This window comes from Asterias amurensis, chromosome 20 (genome assembly GCF_032118995.1).
Source record: "Asterias amurensis chromosome 20, ASM3211899v1".
Lineage (NCBI taxonomy): Eukaryota > Metazoa > Echinodermata > Asteroidea > Forcipulatida > Asteriidae > Asterias > Asterias amurensis.
Window position 1 is genome coordinate 2403591 of NC_092667.1, and position 24079 is coordinate 2427669.

The window sequence follows — 24079 nt, forward strand, 5'->3', positions numbered from 1 at the left end:
CCAAGGCTCCACAACAGGTTTCACCACGCATCATCGAGTTCACTTCCCGCCTACATTTCCCGCCTTCGTGCATCACCGCTGATCCACCGCCTAGTACTTAAGCAGCATGCAGCATCAGAGTCCAGCATTCTCCAGAAGACGATCAGAGCATACTGATCGAAACGTCGAGTTAACCCAACGGTTCTTTTCAGAACCACCCCAACTCATTTAGAGATTGTTATTACATGGTGTTACCGCAAACTCTTCTATATCTTATCTCCACCATGCAAAGTTTCAAATCCTACTAATAATATGAGATTTATTAGGAATGCTTTATGGTACAATTTCTACCACCATTGTACAATTCATTGCCTTGTAGTTTTTAGCATTCAGATACTATTTCCGAAAACAATGGAAGTACAATGGAAGTCTGCTGCTACCTTTAGTCCCCCTTCCAGTATATACATGGATAGATAACAGCATGGCCTATCTGCACCCAAAACACCCATCCCCCTATGGAAACCTTTTGTCACTGACACAAACCATCGACAACGGAGTCCATTAGTTATGGTGGCCCCGAAGGGACATCGCATAACGCAAACGTGTGCGCACACGTATGCAATGTCGTGAAACAAATCGCGAATATATGCGCACACGTATACAATATCGTGAAACAATTCGCGAATATGTGCGCACACGTATGCAATGTCGTGAAACAATTCGCGAATATGTGCGCACACGTATGCAATGTCGTGAAACAAATCGCGAATATGTGCGCACACGTATGCAATCTCGTGAACCAAATCGTGAATATGTGCGCACACGTATGCAATTTCGTGAACCAAATCGTGAATATGTGCGCACACGAGTGCGATTTGTTTTGCAATGTCGTGAATTTTATTGCATACCATGTTGCATACCATTAGGATGATGTCATAGTTGTAGATAATTTGTTACCGATCTAGGGAGTACTGTGGCGCTACAGCGGGCTCCCTCTGTAAAGCATGTGTATACCCAGGAACTTGGCACCAGGCCAAGGACGACCACACGCCTCACAACAAAGATTACTGCTGCAATGACTACCGCTTATCTCACTGTTGGAAAGAAACCCCCCAGATCATTAGACATTTTATTCAAAGGTATGCAACATGGTATGCAATAAAATTCACGACATCGCAAATAATATTCGCAGACGTGTGCGCACATATTCGCGAATTGTTTCACGACATTGCATACGTGTGCGCACATATTCGCGAATTGTTTCACGACATTGCATACGTGTGCGCACATATTTGCGAATTGTTTCATGACATTGCATACGTATGCGCACATATTCGCGAATTGTTTCACGACATTGCATTCGTGTGCGCACATATTTGCGAATTGTTTCACGACATTGCATACGTATGCGCACACGTTTGCGATATGCGATGTCCCTTCAGGGCCACCATACAATGGAGGTAGAAACCGGACGGAAAGAAAATCACCCTAGAACTTCATCAGTCCAGAAAACGATTTTCTGTGAACAGTGCATTATTGATCTGAAACGCATGAGGGTGTGGTATGGTATTGGTTTGACATCAAAGTTATCCCACTTCGACCGTCCTGCGTAACCACACACCACACACACCACACTTCTTAAAAGTCATACAGTTCAGTAGCCTTGCTCATAGAGTAAGGGCAGATGTCTTGCTGAACTGAAGGCTGTAATTCTGAGGATGATTCAAAAGAGGGCGCTATCAGAAGAAGTTTGTACACAGTTCGCAACGGGGGGGGGGGGGGGGGGGCACAGGATTTTGTCAATTTTATTCACATTATTATTTTTCCACAAAAACATTTAAATTACAGAACTACAATGTAATGCATACATGTATATGTACAAGACAGGAAAAGAAAAAACTAGCCGACCAAAGCTCGTGGAGGGACTGGAGGCAACGCCCAAAGCTACAGGTAGCTTGTAGCGGCTTGTCCTTACAAAACAATCTCCGGGGGGGGGGGGGGTTCAGAATCTCCTGCACCGTCGTAACCTGACTGTACGTAGGTCCGATGCAGAGAGTGTGCACACATACAGTGACAGCACCCAACAAAGAGACTACGAGAATAGAGAATAGCTCGGGCGCGGGTGGCGCAATTTTATGTGAAGGAAAAACAACTAATTGTAAGTGAAAATAAAACGTCAACGCCTTCGAAGACGAGCAGAGTATACTGTTTACAAAATCAGAGACCTAAACTACAGGATACAGTACACGAGTCCAGGCACTGTGTTTCACTTTTCCAATCGGAAAACAAGAATTGCTGCCAGATAAAATAAACAGAGTTAGGGCCTACTTACATGTTTCTCCTCCATGGTTTAGGCTGTGTTGTGCAAAGAACGGGATGTCCGTCAGAATTTGCAGAAATTTGTGCCATATCGGGCGCCCCACATGTGCTTTTGTCAAAAACATTTCAAAGCGCCCTCAAGAGAGTGAAAGGGCACGTGACATCCTATAAATCCTACATACGTGTGAATATTGAATAACCAACAAACACATGTAAGTACAATTACAAGTACTGCACATAATTATGATACACAGCGCACAAAGAAGAAGCAGACGACCGAAATGAAGTGTTTTGATTGGCCCAATGTGGTGTTGGTCAGCTGACCCACATCACCTCGGACCAATCAAAATACAGACATGCAAAGCTTACGTCACTGCAGGTTTATCCAATGAAATCATTGTGTCTAATGAAATCGCTGGTTCTAAAAAGCTATTACCGGTACAATACATGTCGGATATAAACAGGGGACCAGCGTGTGGGTGTGGTGCGTTTTTATTTGGGGGAAATTGACACTTGAGGGCGCCCCTTCGACACGTGTTGTCAAATTCACACGGTATTGTAAACAAAGACCGGTGGTGTTGTTGTTTTCAGCAGATGGTTAACTCTAACTCATGTATCTACCTCCATGCATGCACCAAAGCAAATCCTATACTTCTTGAATCCAGTGGACAGTCATCATCAATTAAAATAATCTGCATTGACTGGTTGATAAATAATCCAAAGACGGTGAGTTTATTTTGGCTAAACGTGACGTAACTTTCTGCCATCGCATCGGGCATCAGTTTTTAGACTTGGGGTATAATACTTCCGGTGAACTGAAGTACCGCCCCTATTCCTACCTTGGGCTCCCTCTGCAAGAAGGAAGCGGAGGGAGTCCAGCGTATTGGCACTTTTGATGGGGCTAACTCACTGTTACTCGTATAACTATGCGGTTTCGTTCCGCTATCGTCTCCCGTACTGTAAGACGATAGAGAAACGAAACCGCATAGTTCTAGGCTAGGTTCTAGGCATGCTAGGAGTAACTCACTACTGTGTGCTGTGTCAACCCAAAGTTCTATCTCACCAACATAGACAATGGTAGAGCAAGGATAGGCAGTTAGTTAGGGCAGTGTTGGCTTTGTATTGTATGTAGAACTTTAAGAAGGTAGTTTTTGAGATAGAATTTTATATTTATTTTATATTTCCTGCCTATAAATAATTCTGAATATTAATATTATTAATTTTTGTATTTCTGCACTGCTTAGATAAATGATGGGTCTGTGTTGGAGTATTCCTGTAGATGTGCCGTCCACCATCTTGATAAGCATAACTGTATTTTTAATCCTGAGGTGGTATATGCGACGCCACATTGCCTTGCCTCCTGGACCGCGCTCATTGCCAGTCGTCGGTAGTCTTCCTACTCTACTCTCTCTCAGAAACACAGGAGCGCCACATCAAATATTTCAAAGGTACCTGACATTAGAATTGCCTGCTGCAGTCTTTAAAGGAACTGGACACTATTGGTTATCCGTTTGGTAATTACTGAAAACAATTTTAAGCATAAAAACTTACCTGGTAACGAGCAATGGAGAGCTGTTGATAGTATAAAACATTGTGGGCAACTGCTCCCTCTTAAGAGAGAGGTTATTTTTCACTCCGTATTAAAAGGGCTCTTTGCGCTGCATACGCAGTTGAAACCCAGCACGGCCCCAAGGCCTGAACTTTTTGGAGCAGCATGTATTGTGCACGCTGTGGTGGTGGTTCGAACATCAGACGGTGCATGGAGATGGAGCCCATGCCCAGGTTTGAGAACTGCCCCTGGCCAAGCTTAAAGGCAGTGGACACTATTGGTGATTACTCAAAATAACTATTGGCATAAAACCTAACTTGTAATGGGGAGAGGTTGATAGGATAAAACATCGTGAGAAATGGCTCCCTCTGAAGTGACGTAGTTTTCGAGAAAGAAGTTATTTTCAACGAATTTGATTTCGAGACCTCAAGTTTAGAATTCGAGGTCTTTGAAATCAAGCATCTGAAAGCACACAACTTCGTTTGACAAGGGTGTTTTTTTCTTTCATAGTTATCTTGCAACTGAGACGACCAATTGAGCTAAAACTTTTACAGGTTTGTTATTTTATGCATATGTTGAGATACACCAAGTGAGAAGACTGGATTTTGGCAATTACCAATAGTGGCCATTGTCTTTAACTTGAATAGTGTCTTTCAATGATTGATGAACAATCTGAAAATTTTGTTTTGACAGGTTATCGGAGAAACATGGACCAGTATTAATGGTCAACTTAGTTGCTGGCAATAGGGTTGTTGTCCTACATGGATATGATGTGATTCGAGATGCACTCAATCATCCAGACTTAAATGGTCGCCCATCACTGTCAGTATTTGAACAGGTGCTGCAAGGAGGCATAGGTAAAGAACTTACACCCGTTTCAGAGACGCGCCAGAGTCGTAGCGAACCAAATTGATTAGGAGCGACTCAAGGTCGACCCAAATAAATGTTGGTTTTAGACAGGCGAACTTATAAAAGCATTTACATTAGGTTTGGCTCATGACAAGATCGACGTCTGAAACCAAGGCACTCCAGAGTCGTTCCAAATTACTGAATTCTGAATTCTAGCGCTCCAGTCGCTCCTAACTGTTTCACAGGTCAAACTTTTCATGTACTTGATGGAGCATGCAAAGGTTTTTCTCAAACTATTACATTGTGTCCTTGTATTTATCAAACAAATGTATGATAATGATCTAATAAATGTTGATATTTTTTACAGGAGTTGTAGGTGCCTCTGGGGAGCTATGGAGAGCCCAGAGGAAATTAACTCTCAACTTCATGAGAGACTTTGGAGTTGGTAAACCAGTCTTTGAAGACCGGATTACCACAGAGGCAGGTTTCATGTTAGATGAAATAAGAACATACAACGGCAGACCTTTCAATCCATCTCAAATCTTATCCAGTGGAATTTCTAACGTGATTTGCTCTGTAGTGTTTGGATCACGCTATGACTACACAGATTCCATATTCATTGAGCTTCAAAGAGCTATCTACAGGAACACTGAACTGATGGGAGGAGCAACGGGTGCGATACTCTTCATGCCTTACTCACACCTATTAGCTTCATTCCTCCCTATGGTTAAAGAATGTCTGGACAACACTCGACACGTCAATGATTTCAGCAGGAGTGTTCTGGAAGAACATCGCAAGACCTTCAACCCTGAGATTATTCGGGACTTTATGGATGTGATCTTGGAGGAGGAGAGGAGAGCCGAGGATTCTACAGTGACCGTCAATGATCTCCTTGGCACCACGGCGGATTTATTCTCCGCTGGTTCGGAGACTTCTTCTACCACGCTACGATGGGCTCTTCTATACATGATAGAATTTCCAGAGATTCAAAGGAAGATACAGGGCGAGATTGATAGAGAAGTTGGTCGTGATTGCCTTCCTCGTTTATCCGACCGAGCGAAGCTTCCTTACACGGAAGCATCGCTGCATGAGATTCAACGCATCAGCAATATCATCCCATTAGGTGTGCCGCATGAGGCGTCAAGCGACGTGACTTTTAGAGGGTATAATATCCCAAAAGGAACCATCATTTTGCCAAACTTATGGGCGCTTGGGATGGATCAAGAGTTGTGGCCAGAACCCGACAAGTTTATCCCTGAAAGATTCTTTGATGAAACTGATCAGAGCGTGAAGAAGTCTGAAAAGTTAATACCTTATGGGACAGGTGAGAATACATTTTGTGGTTGAATGGGCTTACAGAAGTATCTGATACATTATTCATAAATACCGAAGACAGTTTATCCATTCTGATTGGTCGGGAGAGCATCATGTGGGGTTGTTTGAACGGACGATATAACACCAGTAAAATATTGGTCGAGAGCAACGGCTGGAACAGTTGTGCCACATCACGCGATGCGCACAGCAATCTCCTTATAAGGAGTTGTTTACCCGAGGGCCTTACCATTTCACAGCTGGAGGGGTGTTGTGTTGAAAGAAATCATAATTTACCTCCACTTCGTCTCGATAAAATTATCAAGAACCAGGCCTCAGCGGGTTTAAACCACTAGTTGCAAACCTCTTCACCACACATTGATTCTTTTATTGTTTTTGGAAAAGTACATCCCTTCAATTCCTTTAGTACTAAATAAACTCACCGTACAACTAACCAGTGGACAAATCAGTAAATTAAGCCTGGTTCATACTTAATGCGAATGCGAGTGCAATACATCAACGCCCTGTTTTTGTGGTGAAAGTTTCGCAAGAGTTTTAAGTCAACTGATGCAAACAATTCGTTGCTAATTTGTGGCGACAAAATTTGTATCGTATTCACATCCGCAGAAGGTATAAACCAGGCTTACAGAGGTCATGTTTTGAAAATAAATAAAAATATAACGTGTTTGTTTTAGAGGTGTGCCCGTGTACTCACATGTAATCGACACAGTTTAACAAATTAATAAGGGCCACGTTTTGAGAGAATTTGTTTTTATTCATTTTGTGCATTTTTCCCAAACGACTTTTCTGAATTCTCCTTTATTTCTATATGATTATACAGGAAGACGTGCATGCCTAGGAGAACAACTCGCCAAGATGGAGCTCTTCCTTTTCTTTACTCATTTTCTTCATGGATTCAACCTCAGTAAGCCTGAAGGGGCCCCGCCCATCTCATTCCAGGGTGTTGGAGGCATCAGTTTATCCCCTCTGCCGTTTGAAATCTGTGCCAATCGGAGGAAATAAACTTAGAGTAGATTTAAAGACAGTGGACACTATTGGTAATTGTCAAAGACCAGTCTTCTCATTTGTTGTATCTCATCATATGCATAAAATAACAAACCTGTGAAAGTTTGAGCTCAATCGGTCATCTAACTTGGGAGATAATAATGAAAGAAAAAACACCTTGTCATATGAAGTTGTGTGCTTTCAGATGGTTGATTTCGAGAGCTCAAGTTCTAAATCTGAGGTCTCGAAATCAAATTCGTGGAAAATTACTTCTTTCTCGAAAACTATGGCACTTCAGAGGGAGCCGTTTCTCACAGTGTTTTATACTACCAACCTCTCCCCATTACTCGTTACCAAGTGAGGTTTTATGCTAATAATTATTTTGAGTAATTACCAATAGTGTCCACTGCCTTTAATTCACACATTCCTTTCTTTGTCATTCTCCCGGCTCCAGTGTTCAGTTTTAAAAACCCAATATTCTTGCACAGGGCCAATAGATTCTTCAACAGTTTCACCTAGTTTCAGGGGCCGATTTCACAAAGTGCTTCATAGTTAAGTGAGATGTCACAATACAAATCACTATGGTAATACTGACAATTTGTCTTACGATGAATTTTATTGGTTAGTGAAATCGAGCCCTGGTTTTGTGTCTTCAGATAGAATAAAGAGCAGTGTTCTTCTTTAACAGTATTCAATAGCCCAATGCCAGTTTAAACATCTGAAAACCAGTTTAAATTCTGTCCAAGAGTTGCAGTGGCTAGGTCATTGATTCCCAAAGTTATGTAAACAGGGGTCAATTTCACAAACATAGTCCTAACTTAGTACTAGTTACATGTATTGAAAACTTATCGTGTACTGGAGATAAGACCTAGTCTTAACTCTTTGTGAAATCCACCCCAGGTGTCTATTGACCCCTTGCACGCACGACCCCTTGCACGCACTTGCGGCGACTGTGCCAAGCTCACTATATTGGTGGGCAAAAAGGTTTACGTGTAAACGCTGCACCGCCTTAAATGCGCACTTCACTGAATAACTAATTGCCCACCAGTATGGCGGAACTAAGATTATTCTGATGATGACGTCAGGTGAATTGGGTCAATACAGAACAGATTCAGGTAACTTTCAGGTCCCATAGGAATTACAAATGTTGATAGGAAACTAGATATGGACCACTGGAATGGTCACTAAAAAGGTTTATATGTACAAGGGCCTTGTCACATGGGGCAACTTTTGCAGGCAACCAACTACAGTGCAGGATTTAGGACCACTTTGGCAGCACAGGAGTTATTTTTTCTAACAATGTCTAACGATCTCCAAGAAAAATGTTTGAACATTCAAATGTGAATGCCTTTTCTTCTTGGAGTGTGCCAAAAAATGGTTGGCTGTTAATTGCTAGGTGTGACACCGCCCTTAAGCGAAGCAAATTTTGACGTCACAGGGCTGTTTTCGCAACGAATGTTTCACAAGAGTTGAGCACAGTTCAGCTGTTGCGAATTAGTTGTTGTGAATTTGTGACCTCAAAAGTTCGTACCCCATTCGCATTCGCAGGAAGTATGAACCAGGCTTTGGGATGAATGACTGATATCTGGCTGAAAGAAAAACACCATTACATGTAGAAGACATTTTCTATAAATATCTGCCCCTTTTTATTCATTTAGAAAATAGAATTCACTGTTGCAAACTGCTTACCAATCAAAAGAACCTACTGTATGGTATATATGCAAACAATTTTTAATGGCCTGATGTTTTGACCCTAGCTGAGTCTTTCTGGAAGGCTAAAGAGAAAAGACTCTGCTAGGGTTGCATCGTGAGGCCATATAAACCAAATTTTTCCTTTTATTCAGCCCAACATGATCGTAGAACACCTTTTATAGAAAGTACAAACACTTAGCCAGAGTATTTCCCAGACATTAAACATCACATAACATCTAAGCTGATTACTTAAAAATTGACATGTGCTTGAGTTGGGCAAAATGTATGTGCTTAGCACCTTACTGAAATTGTAGAATTTGAGGCTTTAGCAAGGTGGAGATGGATATTAGTATAGTAAGGTCTTTCTAGTACACTGTTTACTTTTTAAAGGAGGGATCCAAGGAAGAAGTAGCTCTTTGATCCACTCTTGTAGTCCTGGCTATGGTTAATTGGGAAAGTAAACCATATTTTTGCAAGAAAAACACTCTGAGCTGTTTACTTTTCCCAACCAAATTTACTAGTTCCCCTCCCCCCACCAACCATCATGAACATCATCAACCATTTCCCATCATGTAGACTGGCAACCATCTCCATCCCATACCAATCCCCATAGCCTTCATGCAACAGATGATGTAAAGTGAGTCTAGGTGCAATTCTGTAAGAGATCAGGTGTCCTCCTGATAGCTGATCCAGCTCGTTTGATGGTATCGCTCACTTTTCTCTCTAACCGGTAACCAGCATCCCAATCCTGCAGCAAAGAATCCAGAAAAAAAACATAGATAGAATAACAGGCCTGTAATTTCATGCAGGTCACGGAGACCATGGCTTACGTTGCCCCTTGTCTTGGCCTTGGTGCCCCTTCAAAAGTTTCCCATAGACTTCATGGTTTTTCAATGGAAGTGTCCTTTGCAAAATGAGAATGGCCTTGCCCTTTCGAAGACGGAATTCCAGGCCTAGAATCATATCAGGAAAACACAACAAATCATCGAAAGGGGGAGAGAAGTTGTTAAATCGTAGCACCAAGGCTTTGGAACTCCCTACCAGAATCAAACTCACTTGGCGTTTTCAAGAACAGTTGCAAAACTCATCTGCATAAAGAAGCATTTTGTTAAGTCTCTTCCTAATGGACCCTTCCCATGAAATATGCTAATTACATTCACGCATGCGTACAGACCCTGTTGGTTGGCAAACACCATAGAGTTGTGCACTAAGCAGACGCGCAACTGCGTCTGCATCACGCTCCCATTAGCCGTGTACAAAACAGCGCGATGTTCCCTCATTCTGCCAACCAAAACGTTAGTGTGCACGCGCTATGTCTAATTTACATATTTCATGGGAAGGGTCTATTATGTGACGCTACTTTCATTTGATGTTTTTTTGTTGTACAGCAGTGCCATGAGCGCCGCTTAAAGCAGATACTGGCCAAAATATAAGCCAAATTTTCCAAAATTTTACTACGCTTGACGTAAGCACAAATTTTCCTGTTCCCCTAAGCGCCGATTCTTTGCTTACGGTAAGCAGAGCCATGATATTGGCCCCAGGTATAGGGACTGAAAATCTTATCGACATACTGCCCCCCCCCCCCCCGACAGGGTTCGAACCGAAGTCCTCGAGGTGGAATATGAGGAAAGACCCCACTACCACAATCTTGCCCACCCTAAGATCTCACCTTGCCTCTATACTTCCTGCCGTAGCTTCTCTGTCCACCCAGCTTTCCCGTCATCGGTGACGTTACAGGTAGGAACTCCCTGCTCTTTTGTACGTTAAATACTTGCTGAGGGGTCACATTACTAGGCAGTATTGGAGGAGGTTTGGTACTGATCCTCAGGGAACCTAGAAAATACAATGTTCAATTAGGCCTTAAATAAAATCTAAAGGGTTTGGGTACTTTTTGTATTACACAAATAAAAAATAAAAAACATTTTATAAGATAATGATGGTAGAAAGCTTCCCTTGAAATAATACCTGCTGAGGTGCTGTAGTTTTTGAGAAATGAGTAAAAAAAATTAACAAAAAACAATTTGTGTCTCAGTGACACGAAAACTATTTTACGCGACTCTCCAGAAAACATTGCCCTGTGAATTTTTCACTTTTTTGTTCTCAAAAACTTGTTGACTTAAATGAAGCTAAACTTTTACAGGTAAATTATATCACAAACATCTTCATTCACAGTAAGTAGAGATTTATGTCATGGCCCAAAAACTTGATCTACAAAAGGTATCAAAACCATTTAAAGTGTGCAAATTTGTTTCCTTCACGTGTTGAAGCAATGTACTTGGGACCAAGCTGTCCCAAAAATGTTTTGAAGTACACACAAGACAATTTCATGCTCATTCTAGTTTTCTTAATAATTGTAATTATTTACCCTGCACTATCTGAACTCACTGGTATTCTGCTGTTCATCCACAGTTGGCCCCTGACTATGTATATTTGGCTGTTGATTTGATGTCAAACTCTGGCTAGATTTAACCATGATGTCATTGTGGTGCTTCCCCTTTTTGATACTTTGAAGATTCTATTAGTGGATACAAAGATAATTCAGTTTATAAAGTAACAATGAGGAGATATTTTCACAGAGTTTGTGTAATAAAACGACGACTAATAAAAGCGAAGACTAATAAAAGCTGAAACTTCTACAGGTAAATTATAATTATGATATCTTCATTAACAGTGAGTAAGGATTCACGTCATTGCCAAATATTTGATCTACAAAATCTCCTGATGACGAGTAGAGTACACTGTTCCAAACGTTGAGACAAAACCGGCTTTTATCAAACATACATCTATCATTCAAAGTGAGTAGGTATTCATGACGAGCAGAGTATACCGTTCAAAACGCTGAGACCAAACCGGCTCTTTTCAGAGTCAACACTCCCTCAAAAGAGAATTATTTCATGGTTGTGCCTCCAATTTTACCAAGGCTGCTTTCGTTTAGCTTCCCCGTGTCGACCCTGCAGTGCTTACTCGGGTGAGCCCCTGACAAGAGCAAATCGAATGATAACTCACCCTCTCGTGGTGATGTCATGAACCTGGGGCCAGCCCCAAGTAACCCACTCCACAAGCAGGGCACTTGGGGGCCGACCCGGGTAAGCCCCTGGACTGACTCCTCAAAGCTATTTGAATGTACCTGGGGCAGACCGGGTCCACCCAGGGAAGCTAATCGAACGAACCCTTTAGTTTATTTGTATCAAAAACATTTAAAGTTCCACAATCCAGCTTACATTTCTTTTCTCTTCCTTCTTGACAGAATCTTCAAACTTCTTAGATGCTTCTTGAAGTAGACTCATCATATGCTGCTCCCCAAGATTAATAACTCCTTCTTGATTGCTCCTTGGGTATGTTTGAGACCTCTTGTGACCTAGAAGAACAGTAAAAAACACCTTCAGAAAAAAAAAAGGTTTCCTACACTCAGTTCCACTTGTGGTCTCTAATATTTGACATCTGAAATAAAAAGTTGCGTCCCCTTAAGGACGATTCCATGGTCAGTCACATTACACTTTTCTGTGTAATTTCTTGATCTTGGTGCTAGTCGTTCTATGTGAGATATTCTTTCCACTAAGTTTATGGACTGATTTTTACTAGACACCGAAGGCTTTGAAGTGATGATGTTAGAAATGTTGTGGGCTTTGGATGTTATAACGTTGTAAAAAGCGGTCAGTCGCATTACACAAAAAGGACATGGTAACAAATACAATTCCAAAGTTTCCTCAAACTAAAAAACCTGCACAAATTTTACTACATTTAACATACAACTCTTTGACGTGAGTATCCAACAGGATACTTATACATAGTCAGCAACTTGAACTTTTAGGTATACATGGCAAAACCACGGTCAGTCGCACTACGGTTAGTCGCAGGTTTGTCCGGTCATGTTAGCCAAGCCTATAAGGAGCTCTCACCGTATTTTTCCATCTTATAATGACCCCTATAAGGTTGCGTCTTGCCTGGTGCTCTTCCATGGTTTGATCCAGCTAGCAAACTCTTTCTCTGTAAACTCTGCTCATCTTTTGGTGGGGCCACTATTTTGGCAGAATTCACTCTGAAAAAGTTGAAACCACAAAACTTATTATAATACATCAACAGATTTTTGTCCAACTTGGTTAGTATCGAATGTTGATGGCTATTTTTCTGGAGTTGGGGAAGCTATTTACTTTCATTTCAGACAAAGGATGGGGAAAAACTGTTAAAAATGGGTGATATTTAAGGGTATTGGGTACTTTTTGTACAACACAATAAACAAAAGTTTTCTCTAAAATATTACTTTTTGAGGTTCTGCAGTTTTTGAAGACCTCGAGACCTCGAAATCTATTTTCTGAGGTCTCGAAATCAAATTCGTGGAAAATTACTTCTTTCTCAAAAACCTGTGTTTCTTTAGAGTGAGTCGTTTCTCACAATGTTTTATACTACCAACTGCTCTCCATTACTCGTTACCAAGTAAGGTTTTATGCTAATAGTTATTTGAGTAATTACCAATAGTGACCACTGCCTTTAAAAACAACTCTGCTTATCTCGGTACCGACCTGATATTTCCAGTTGATAGCTTCTGATGAATGCTATCTCTACTCATCATCTCTTGTAGCTTCTTGGCATTTACTTCTCTCTCATCCTCAAGGTTCGTCCTAATATCATCCCTCTCATCCACCCAGCAACTTCCCTTCCCTACACCAGACCTCTTCCATTCAAGTCTTGGAGGCATACCTCTCCTCCTAGAGCTATCCTTGGTTGCCAACAGTTCCTTCCATGCCTTTATTTCATTGGCTCTTTGGGTGTCTTCATTGGCTCTTTTAGTGTCTTCATAAGCTCTGTGGGTGTCTTCAGACGACTGGAGAAACGCAACAGGAGTTGGGAGTCTGGCACGAGGGGAGTCGCATGCCGATCTTGATACCGAGAAGACACATTGATTGCTACGTGGGTTTGCTCTTGATTGAGATGACGTTGAACGTTGAGGTGATGACTTGCTCCTAGGTTTGGTACCAGCTTTACCAGCCTGTGAGAAGCGAGTTTGCAAGGCTCTCTTAGTGAGAAGTAGAGACTTCTGTAAGGCAGGGTCGGCGTGGTGCGGTCGGAAGAGAGCATTGACGGGACTCGTTGTTAGTTTCATCCTCTCTCTTGCAAGCTCACTCCGTTGAGTTGAGGTCTTTGTCGGACTGCCTACTCTGCTAGACACACAGGAGTGAACATCATGCTGGGACTCAGTTTCAGTGAGGAGCTGATCTCGGTGAGAAGTGTGTACATTCACAGGGTTGGCGTCGTCCTTTGTGGATATCTCTTGAGGCTTGCAGGTCGATAGTGAGGTTTCCTTGACGATGTAGCCATGTTTAAAGGTAAAGTATTTAGCCATATCAACAACCTTAACATCGTGGGCACTCTCTGCATTGGTTTTGATTCCAGATATGCCGCTTTCCTTTGATTGGAGAAATTCTGTTGCCCTAGCGACAGGCATCTTTTTGATTGGCTTCTTTTTGCGTTGTTGCGACATGACAGCATCTGTCATTGGTCCATCTCCTTTGGATTGTGATTGGTTGCACTCTGACGTGTCCTTTAGCCTGTCCCCTGATTGGACAGATTTAGAGCGTGTATGCATCTTAGGCACATGAGCTGCACTTGTTTTGCGGGCAGGCGGGCTAGAGAACACCCTAGGTGTCTGGGTGGGAGTTGTTGAAGGTGGACCAAAGTTGTGGTTCCGTGCAATTACACTGTTCGCTGTTGTTGCATTACCGAATGGACGAGTCTGTAAAAGAAGATTATTAGAACTATAAGAATTGAAGAATGGCACAGTGTTTAAAGGCAGTGGACACTATTGGTAATTACTCAAAATAATTATTGGCATAAAACCTTACTTGGTGACAAGTAATGGGGAGAGGTTGATGGTATAAAACATTGTGAGAAACGGCTCCCTCTGATGTGCCATAGTTTTAGAGAAAGACGTAATTTTCCACGAATTTGATTTCGAGACCTCAGATTTAGAACTTGAGGTCTCGAAATCAACTATATATAAAACGCACACAACTTCGTGTGACTAGGGTGTTTTTTTCTTTCATTATTATCTCGCAAGTTCAATGACAGATTGAGCTCAAATTTTCACAGGTTTGTTATTTTATGCATATGTTGAGATACACCAACTGTGAAGGCTAGTCTTTGACAATTACCAATAGTGTCCACTGCCTTTAAGTAAGATAGAAAACCACTTGAGATACTTTAGGTTCTGCTGGGGGTTAGGTCAAGTTCCGACTGGACTTTTTCTTCCGCTGCCATGTGGCAAATTACTGTGACTGGCTTTGGTGTATTTCGATCATGCGTTCCCACCAGGACTTATAGTCTGTGACGTTTGTATAGTGTTTTACAGCATGGTCGTGGTAGATTTACAGCGCGGAGCTGTTTCCATCTTATTTTCCATTGGACTTTCAAGCGATTCAAAGTTACCATGGCTGCATGGAAGTCTTCCGCGACCTTTTTCGACCTTTAAGTTTTACATAAATCACGGTAATTAGAAACAAATCTCAATCCAAACGAAACCCAACAACTCATGAGGGATAAAGCAACCTGGCACCATTTCATCACAGTTGCTTCGTCCAAGGGCGAAGGATGATGGATGAAATTGAATTAAATTTAATTTTGTCATTATACAGAAATGTCGCAGTACTTGAAAAAAAAAATAAAAAAAGTTGAATGGGAACACGACTTTCTTCCCTACCTTGACTCCTGCTCCTGGGAAAGTAGCTGTCTTGGCTCGTCTGTAAATAAAAATAAAAAAAGATAAATGATAAAACGTGGTACATAATTGGGTCTCAGAATTCATAACTTTCAGTAACCTCTCTTTCTGTCCGAAGCGCCTTGAGTACCTTGATGGTAGATACGTGCACTATACAAGACTTTGATATTATAAATAATGGTATACGGACTCAATTATTATGAATTGAACTAACCTTTGCTTTGATTTTGTTGCATACGAAACAGCAGACAGTTCAAAATCAGCCGACAAACAAGTTGGCCTAAACGAATAAACAAGAAGAGACCCAAATGAGATTCAAAATGTTTCCTAATGCTAGAAACCGTCAACGTTTTAATCTTTTCACTGCACCATTTGCTTTTCTAATGATTTTTTGTTGTTTTGTTTTAATCTCCTGGTGGGTAAATAGACAATGAATGTAGTTAGCACCTCTCGTGATTATGCTGACTGGGTCGTACCATTCCAATGATAGTGGGTGTCCTTAGTTCAACGCTCTCCATGTCTGAAAAAAAGAGAGAAAAAAAGAAGAGTGAGAGCATTTTGTGGTTGATAGCGGTGAGGGGAATAAATAACAGGAGGGTCTTGAACAAAGACTTATGTCAAGACAGCTTTCAGGTGAACTAAATCAGGGCCCACTTTCACTGAACTGCTTAAGCAGAAAACATTACTTAAGAATTTTCAGCTAAGCAGAAATGTAGCAGGATACTAGTCACAAACTGTACATGTGACATAGCAATTTGGCTGTCTTTTATCTTTGCAGATTTTTGTTCCTTGTGACAGGCCTTGAATTTAATGGAGGCCTGGTCTTGCTGCCTTGGTGCCCCTTCATACAATTCTCATAGACCTTTAAGATTTTCCAATGGAAGTGCCCTATTCAAAATAAAAAAAGGCCTTATTGCCCTAAGAAAGATGAAATTCCAAGGGGCCGGTTTCACAAGGCAATAAAATCCATCGTAGACAAATTGGGCAGTTTTACCATCTTGATTTGTATTGTGACATCACATATTTAGCAACTACGATTGACTTGAAGTTAAGATCAATCTAAGCTCTTTGTGAAATCGACCCTTGGGGCCTTTCTCAAACCAGAGCTTGGGCTGCCCCTCAGGCTTAGGCTCCGCGCGCTGTGTCTGCAGCTTGGCCTTTAACCTGCATTTTCAGCGCGTATTGCACAGACATCAGCACGCGGAGCCTGAGTGGGAGCCTAAGCCGAGGTTTGAGAAAAGCCCCTGGCCTGTTGCAGATAATGAGAGGGTACCAGTCTAGGCCCACTTAACTTACCTTCAACTGTGTTTTCTGCTGGCGTCGCTGGTGGTGTTTTAGGCCTCACCATCACCTCAATCGTCTTTGGTCGCTTCACCTCTTTCCTAATGGTATGGTCGGTATCCCTGTAACCTTTGTTCACTAGATACTGATCCAGCATCAGGTTGTAAATCGCGCTAACCTCGTCTAGACGATACTCATGAACGCTGCCCTCTATCTTCGCCAAGTTTACTTTCAACAAGTGAGCGGTTTTCTCCATTATCTAATTAGATGACAGTGAAAAACAAATCTGATTGTACGTTTTATTTCAAAAGTTGAGTCTAGTTGAGTCACCACTACTGTTTTTCAACTACTTAAATGTGCCTCAAAAAATACAACAAAAGTATTTGCGGTTTCCTGCTTGGTGAACCAATGGCGTCCCTCCTGAGTATTCAACAAAATTTTCTTATGAAACATAATCAGTCATCAGTTGCACAATCCTTCAATCCTTTCAGCATGAATTTATTGGACATGTTTAGTTACTATGTGTAATGCGCTATACAAGAATAGTTAATTCTTAATATTACTCACCATTCTCCTGGTATCCATATCTTTCGGTGGTTGTTGGTAGGGATAAAATGCAGTCTCTCCAGAGTCAGTAATCCATGGATGTACCTCAACATCTAGTAATGGTAGACGAAGTTCGGGACTGGGCTCTATTAACTGACTCAGTAGTTCTTGGCACTCTAAAAAAAAAGAAGATGAAGTAATTTTTTGTTTTTAGGGTTGAACAAAGAATTGACTAGAGTGAGATTCGAACCAATGCCCTCTGGATTAACGTGCCAGCGCTCTACCAACTGAGCTATCTAGCCCTATGTTGGTGGTGTCCCTATTTTGTCAATATCTTTGTTCAGGGGAGTAATTTTTGGATGAAACAATTGCAAATATATTTACACAGTGTCTTGTGAGGTGAGCAGGGTTTGAATTCCACTTTAGTGACTTAAAAAATAAAAAATAAAAAATACAACAGTTTTATAACGTGGAAGTGTCGTCGCCGAGCGGTTAAGAGCGCCAAATTCAAACTGTGGTGTTTCTGATCAGCAGAGTGTGGGTTCAAATCCCTAGCTGCAACACTTGTGTCCTTAAGCAAGACACTCAACCATTGCTACGTCCTTCATATGGAACGTTAAGCCGTTGGTCCCGTGTGCTGTGTATTGCACCTAAAAGAACCCAGCGCACTTATAGAAAAGAGAAGAGGTTCGCCCCTGTGTTTCTGGCTGGATTGGCCAATTCGGGCCCCAGCACCCTGTAATCCATTATACATGGTGCTACGTAAAAGGAGTAGATCTGCAGGAGATGACACGCCACGGCATGAGAGGATGAAGACTAACCTTCTGATAGATGAGCCATCTCCTTGCCATGGATGACTCCAAGACCATTCTGAATCTGTTGTAGAAGTCTCTGTCGTCTGTTTTCAGTGTAGGGTGTAGAGAACGGTAATCGCCCTGTTACCATGGCAAACATGTTGATGCCACTGTATTCATCAGATAGAAATGGACAATACAAAAAATAGAAACATTCAGTTCATTGTAACTTAACTTTGTGTAACTTACTGCTTGTCATTAAAGAACAAAAGGTAACATTAAAGTTCTCTCTGTCCTGATAATTGAATTAAGCCTTCTTGGGTTATCCTCAAGTATAAAAGTGCAGTACTTCTGTTATTTTCTTATAATAACAAACTCTTATAGGGCCTATAGACTGTATTGAATAAGCCCTTTTTTGCTATGAAAGTCGCCATCTTGTAGGTCAAACCGTATGCGCGTCTACACACGCACATCAAAGAAACACGCAGCAAGCAGCGTTCCCGGTTTGATTTCTACGGCACAAGCACGCACACACACACGCAGACGCCATCTTGTAGGGCAAATATTTGAACGGTGACGTCATAATCAATATGGTCTATAGTGCATTTTACAATAACCGTATCAATGCGCTCTACATTAGTGCCCTGGTCAATGGGCCAATAACATCCCTTTAATCTTTCTCAGCTCCCTGGGGAGTATACAGCCCTGAGCTGCCGAATGCACTAGTGGCTTTTCCATACACAATATTAACCTCTACCCTCGCAGATACCCATTTATACCCCTGGGCGAAGAGAAGCAATTATAGTAAAGCATCTTGAACTGTGATGACTTAAAGACAGTGGACACAATTGGTAATTGTCAAAGACCAGTCTTCTCACTTGCTGTATCTCAATATACATAAAATAACAAACCTGTGAAAATTTGAGCTCAATCGGTCGTCAAAGTTGCGAGATATAATGAAAGAAAAAAACAACATTGTCACACGTAGTTGTGTGCTTTCAGATGCAAGTTGATTTCGAGACCTCATCTAATTCTGAGGTCTCGAAATCAAATTTGTGGAAAATTACTTCTTTCTCTAAAACTACTCCACTTCAGAGGGAGCCGTTTCTCACAGTGTTTTATACTATCAACCTCTCCCCATTACTCGTTACCAAGTAAGGTTTCATGCTAATAAATATTTTGAGTAATTACCAATAGTGTCCACTGCCTTTAACAACCACTATATATCCCACTATGACAAGTTTCTGCTGTTATTTTAGGATAAAAAAAATTGTCAAATTTTTGCTTACAGGCTCCACAGGTCAACTTCTGGTCCATAATCTTGTGTCGATATGAAGAGTTCTGGAGCTGCATATTCTGGGGAGCCACAGTGAGTCTTCAGTAGGTTGTCAGGTGAAAACGTGTTGCTCAACCCAAAGTCTATCACCAGAAAATCAAAAGCAATTAAATTGTTAGGATTTTGTTAATAAAATAATAAGATAGCATAAGAAGGGTTATAGGCAAATGGATTGAAGTTTGACAGAATATTTTTAATTTTAGATATCAATATAAACCACAAGGGAAACTGACTAGGTAAATTTTGAAATGATTTGCAAAGAATTAACTAGAGTGGGATTCGAACCAACGACCCCCGAATTTAATCCGGAGGCATGTTAATCCGGAGGTCGTTGGTTCGAATCCCACTCTAGTCAATTCTTTGTTCAACCCCCAAAATCATAACATTTAATTTTATTAGGAATTACAATTACATTTTGTTTGGCACAACTTTAATATAATATAATAATAATTCATTAATAAATTCATATACAAAGTCAATCGTCTTTTTAGGTCACATCAAAAACATCAAAATTACAAACTGCAGATGTCAACAAAATTTTTTTTTCGTGCATCGCCCCTCCCGAGTTACTTGGTCTATTTATGACTTATCTGTGTGAATGAAGTGGGATCTGTTCATACATTAATTAATTATTCTTCATCATGAAATAAAACCATGAAATTTCATATCCCATGTTTAAAAAAAACGAAACAATAATATTAATTTTGTATATAAATACCCCCTACGTAACAATACCAACATGCGTACACTATTATTACTAACAATACAAGATCCAGTCCAGTTTACTTTTTGTTTTTTTTTACTCACCAACAATCTTCAGGTTTTTCTTTTTCTCGTCCAGCATGATGTTCTCCATTTTGAGGTCCCTAGAAATAAACAAGCAAACATAAAGGATTTCATCATAACAAGCTGTCCCACAGTATTGAATATAAAACGCATTGAAATTAATTGGTGTCAATTAGTTGTAAACACCGTCAAAAAAAAGTCAAAAAAAAAAATTTTGTTTTGGTTTCAGGAGATGTCTGGATCCCAGAGGTAAGCATAACAGAGTATACACACAAGCCTGGAAGAGAATTGGTACCAGACTAATAATAAGTAATACATTCGGTCGCTTGGTGGCGCTGTAAAACAAAACTAGACTGGCAATAAATAATGGGGACTCTTGGGCAGCAGGCGCGTGTCCAAAATTTGCGGCTAGGGCTTATAGCAAAACCCGCAGCAACAGTCGTAGCCGTAGCTGTAGCAACTAATTTGGACATAGTCGTTTTCCTCAGACCCCCCCCCCCAAAAAAAAAAAAGCCTGATTCACATCATACTGACGTCAAAGAATAATAATAGGGCCTATTGTTCTTTCAAAGATCATTTTTTAGGTAAACATCAACCAAAAAGCAGCAAGCTAAATGCATGCAACCGAAGGCTGTGGTTAAAATGTTATTGCAAAATAAGTAGCATTTGCAACTTTCAAACTTTTTGCGACAGAATTCTGCCAAAGTTTGCACACATTCTGCCAATCCATTGGGACAGAAAGCGAAAGAAGTACTCTCGCAAAACACTCAAAATAACAACTGACAACAAAAACAAAACATACAGTCGCCAACAACACACCCCAAGAAATATCCCTGTGGTCCCTTCCCCCAGTCCACGACCACACAACGTTTAAAACAAATACAACCTTGTGGCTTTATATATTATGAATCACAGAGGAGAGAAAGCACAGAAAAACATGGAAACCGAAATAGAAAAACGGACTCCAAGGTGAACCCGCAGGCCACGAAATCTTATCTTAGAAAAACTGTTATTCCTTGAGCAGCTCAGCCACTGGGAGCCAACTCTGGTTCAACCGCAGCGCCAAGAGTAACTCAAGACCCAGACTCTCAGCTAAGATTAGCAGGACAAAGTCCTTCAACAACTTTAAAAGTATACTAGAAAACAACGATACACTAAGCTTAGTAGTCCCCCGACCGATTTTCTACCTTCCGCCCAGTAAAAAAGCAGGACAGTTATTTTTCAGAACTGAGAAGTCTCTCGAACTATACGCGGTAGTAGAATATGAAGCCAGACAGTTCTCTAAAGAACAAAATCTACCTGGCAGGTAGATACACACATGGTGTTACTGCAAACCATTTGATCTCACTATACAATGCATCAAATCCCATTAGAACAAAAACTTTTACGGGCATAAGACAAAAATAATGTACGAAATCAGTCATCTATATACTAGAGTTTGAGTGCGAAATAATTTTAGTGGTAAACTGTACATTGAAAACTAGACTGCGGCTTAATTAAATAAAGTGTTATTCAATCACCCGATTTAAATAAATCACTTGTTCAATCATTACAATACAATCTGTCATCCATGGTAAAAACCACCTGAAACGTTTGGCACCATAATTTACAACATGTTCAAGAAAAACTACACGTAGGCCAATTGTCAATGTGCTACTATAGGACCGCACGTTTTGTTTATTAAATTCCACTTCAGTCACAACTTTCTTGAAGAAACTCGCAGTTGCTCCTCCAAAATGTCTGCAACAAATAAGTTTATTATCTCACCAAGATGATGACACACATAATGTGTTAAAAGGAAAGTATTGGAGCACGAAAATGTTTCGTTTAAAATAGGGAGGTTTTAGCTGCACGTTACTCGAGCAAACACGTGAACGTGAACGCCTTTTTACGTACCTATGCAGACTTCATACGTGAGCATGCAATAAGCCCAAAGTGGTGACGTCACCTAGAAACGACACAATTTTCTGACGTTCACGTTCACGTTTTTACTCGCGTAACGTGCAGCTAAACCCCCCTATTTTAAACGAAACATTTACGTGCTCCAATACTTTCCTAAACACATTATGTGTGTCATCATCTTGGTGAGATAGACCTACACCATCATCTTAGAAAAAGGACCAAGGCAAGAAATCTTGATTCTGTCCACAAAACTGTGAGTTATTACAGGTCCTTGAATGCCTCGTCAGGAAACCACAGGATTGCAAGTCGGGCGGCAAACTATTTCCAGGACCCCTGATATTCGCTGTGGGGTGCCAGTGTTATACCTTCTCAAATGTTGACCAGTGACGTCAGACCAAGCCTCATGGATTTACCATACAATGGTTCCGTTTGTAGTGATTGCAGAATCGCAGAGTGAAAGTTTGTTTTAAGAGGTTTCTCATGTTGGCATTGGAATTTTCACTATTTCTGACAAATTTGTACCCGTCTGTTGATTCTAAAATTACACGGTCACTGTGTGTTATAAAGAATATGCCTTGATGTTTGTCCTTATTTTAAATTCTTGCTGGTGTTAATAAATTCTAAGTGTTTTTGTTTGTCTGTTGAGGAGTTTGATGTTTGTTTGTTTGTTTGTTTGTTTGTTTGTTTGTTTGTTTGTTTGTTTGTTTGTTATTTGTATGTTTATATTATTAAATGGTATTTGTTTATTGTTAAACATCTAACTGTCATTAATTACTTGGGGTTGTGAAGGTTAAGACACGTTGTAGCCATTTTTATTTGATTTCAAGTCAATGTCACAAAAGCCGAGACCGAGAGAAAAAACTTGCCCCTTAGACTACTTTGACCTTCCAGCCTCGCTCTGGTTACATTTACTTGAATGAGGAAAAAAAACCAAGAAGTTTACCCCATATGCTTGCGCCCTCTTGCGTCCGTAAGATGAATCAATACCAGAACGAGAGCTGCGTCTCGTATCAGTATTATCCCCTAACCAATAATAAAGACAGACGATGTCAATGCCATGTTTCTCTATGTGTTGTTTCACATCATACTGTTTACAAGGTATCCTCAATGGCCTACATTGTTTCCCCAATAGGACCATTTCGCTTTTTACAAAGCGATTTATACGAGCACCTTAAGTGTACGATGAGTTAAAGGTAACAGTACGAGTTACACTAACATTGACCTCGGTGTGTTTTAAAGGCACTGGACAACGACACGTTTGGTAATTATCAAAGAATGGGTATTCTCACTTAGTCTATCCCAACATGCATAAAAATAATAACAGATCTGTGAAAATTTGGACTCAATTGGTCATCGAAGTTGCAAGAGAATAAAGAAAGAAAAAACAACCCTTATTGCACTATTAGTTTGTGTGCTTTTAGATGCGTAATAAAAGGCTTCCGGCCTGAAGTATTTTAATAGTTGAGTAAAAAATAACATTTTCATAAAAACTACGTTACTTCAGAGGGAGCCGTTTCACACAATGTTTTATACTATCAACAGCTCTCCATTGCTCGTTACCAAGTAAGTTTTTATGCTAACAATTATTTTGAGTGTCCAGTGCCTTTAAAACATCTTGTCCTTGTACGTGACTGGAATATTTGTGTAACGTACACTCAGCGTGTCAACAACAACGTTCCATGGCCTCTTTAAAAATTATACCTCATACGTAAACAGATTTAAGGATAAGACACATTGCAAAGTGTCCGTCATAAGTCATCAAAAAAAGAACGAATCTCCACTTCTTTTTATTGCAAAATTTGTGATCTAAAAGAAAAAATAAACTTCGATTAATTAATCGCACAGAGCGTCATCGACCGCCATATCTGATTTAAAAAAATGGAAAAGTGCACGCGTACACGCGCTGTGCACAACTTTCAGCCAATGATAGCCTTTCACGCGTGCACGTTTCATCAAAGATGGCGGCCATTGACGTCATGTGCAATCCATGTATTAGGCCGTGTCCCAAACGGCGATTT

General features: G+C 40.7%; 2 protein-coding genes across 3 annotated transcripts in view; one reads left to right on the forward strand and one right to left on the reverse strand.

Annotated features, from left to right (window-relative positions):
• The first annotated feature begins 2864 nt into the window (after positions 1-2864).
• On the forward strand, positions 2865-7044 carry LOC139952243 (cytochrome P450 2J6-like). The gene is made up of 5 exons (XM_071951315.1): positions 2865-3024; positions 3543-3746; positions 4541-4704; positions 5064-6020; positions 6849-7044. The coding sequence occupies exons 2-5, from the start codon at positions 3547-3549 to the stop codon at positions 7028-7030; spliced, it is 1503 nt and encodes a 500-aa protein (XP_071807416.1). The 5' UTR covers positions 2865-3024; positions 3543-3546; the 3' UTR covers positions 7031-7044.
• A 1608-nt stretch (positions 7045-8652) lies between these two features.
• Positions 8653-24079, reverse strand: part of LOC139952241 (uncharacterized) — a 45099-nt gene continuing 29672 nt past the window's right edge. Inside the window, exons 4-17 of one of the 2 annotated variants that reach the window (XM_071951312.1) lie at positions 20181-20239; positions 19327-19456; positions 18065-18207; positions 17265-17419; positions 16713-16956; positions 15864-15936; positions 15631-15696; positions 15399-15438; positions 13225-14435; positions 12604-12743; positions 11926-12062; positions 11090-11219; positions 10374-10537; positions 8653-9452 (exon numbers count right to left, since the gene is read on the reverse strand). In XM_071951312.1, coding sequence (XP_071807413.1) covers positions 9348-9452; positions 10374-10537; positions 11090-11219; positions 11926-12062; positions 12604-12743; positions 13225-14435; positions 15399-15438; positions 15631-15696; positions 15864-15936; positions 16713-16956; positions 17265-17419; positions 18065-18207; positions 19327-19456; positions 20181-20239 — 2797 coding nt within the window. In that variant the 3' untranslated portion in view covers positions 8653-9347. Of the gene's footprint in view, positions 9453-10373; positions 10538-11069; positions 11220-11925; positions 12063-12603; positions 12744-13224; positions 14436-15398; positions 15439-15630; positions 15697-15863; positions 15937-16712; positions 16957-17264; positions 17420-18064; positions 18208-19326; positions 19457-20180; positions 20240-24079 lie in introns of those variants that run through there. The other variant, XM_071951313.1, reaches the window with a different exon arrangement.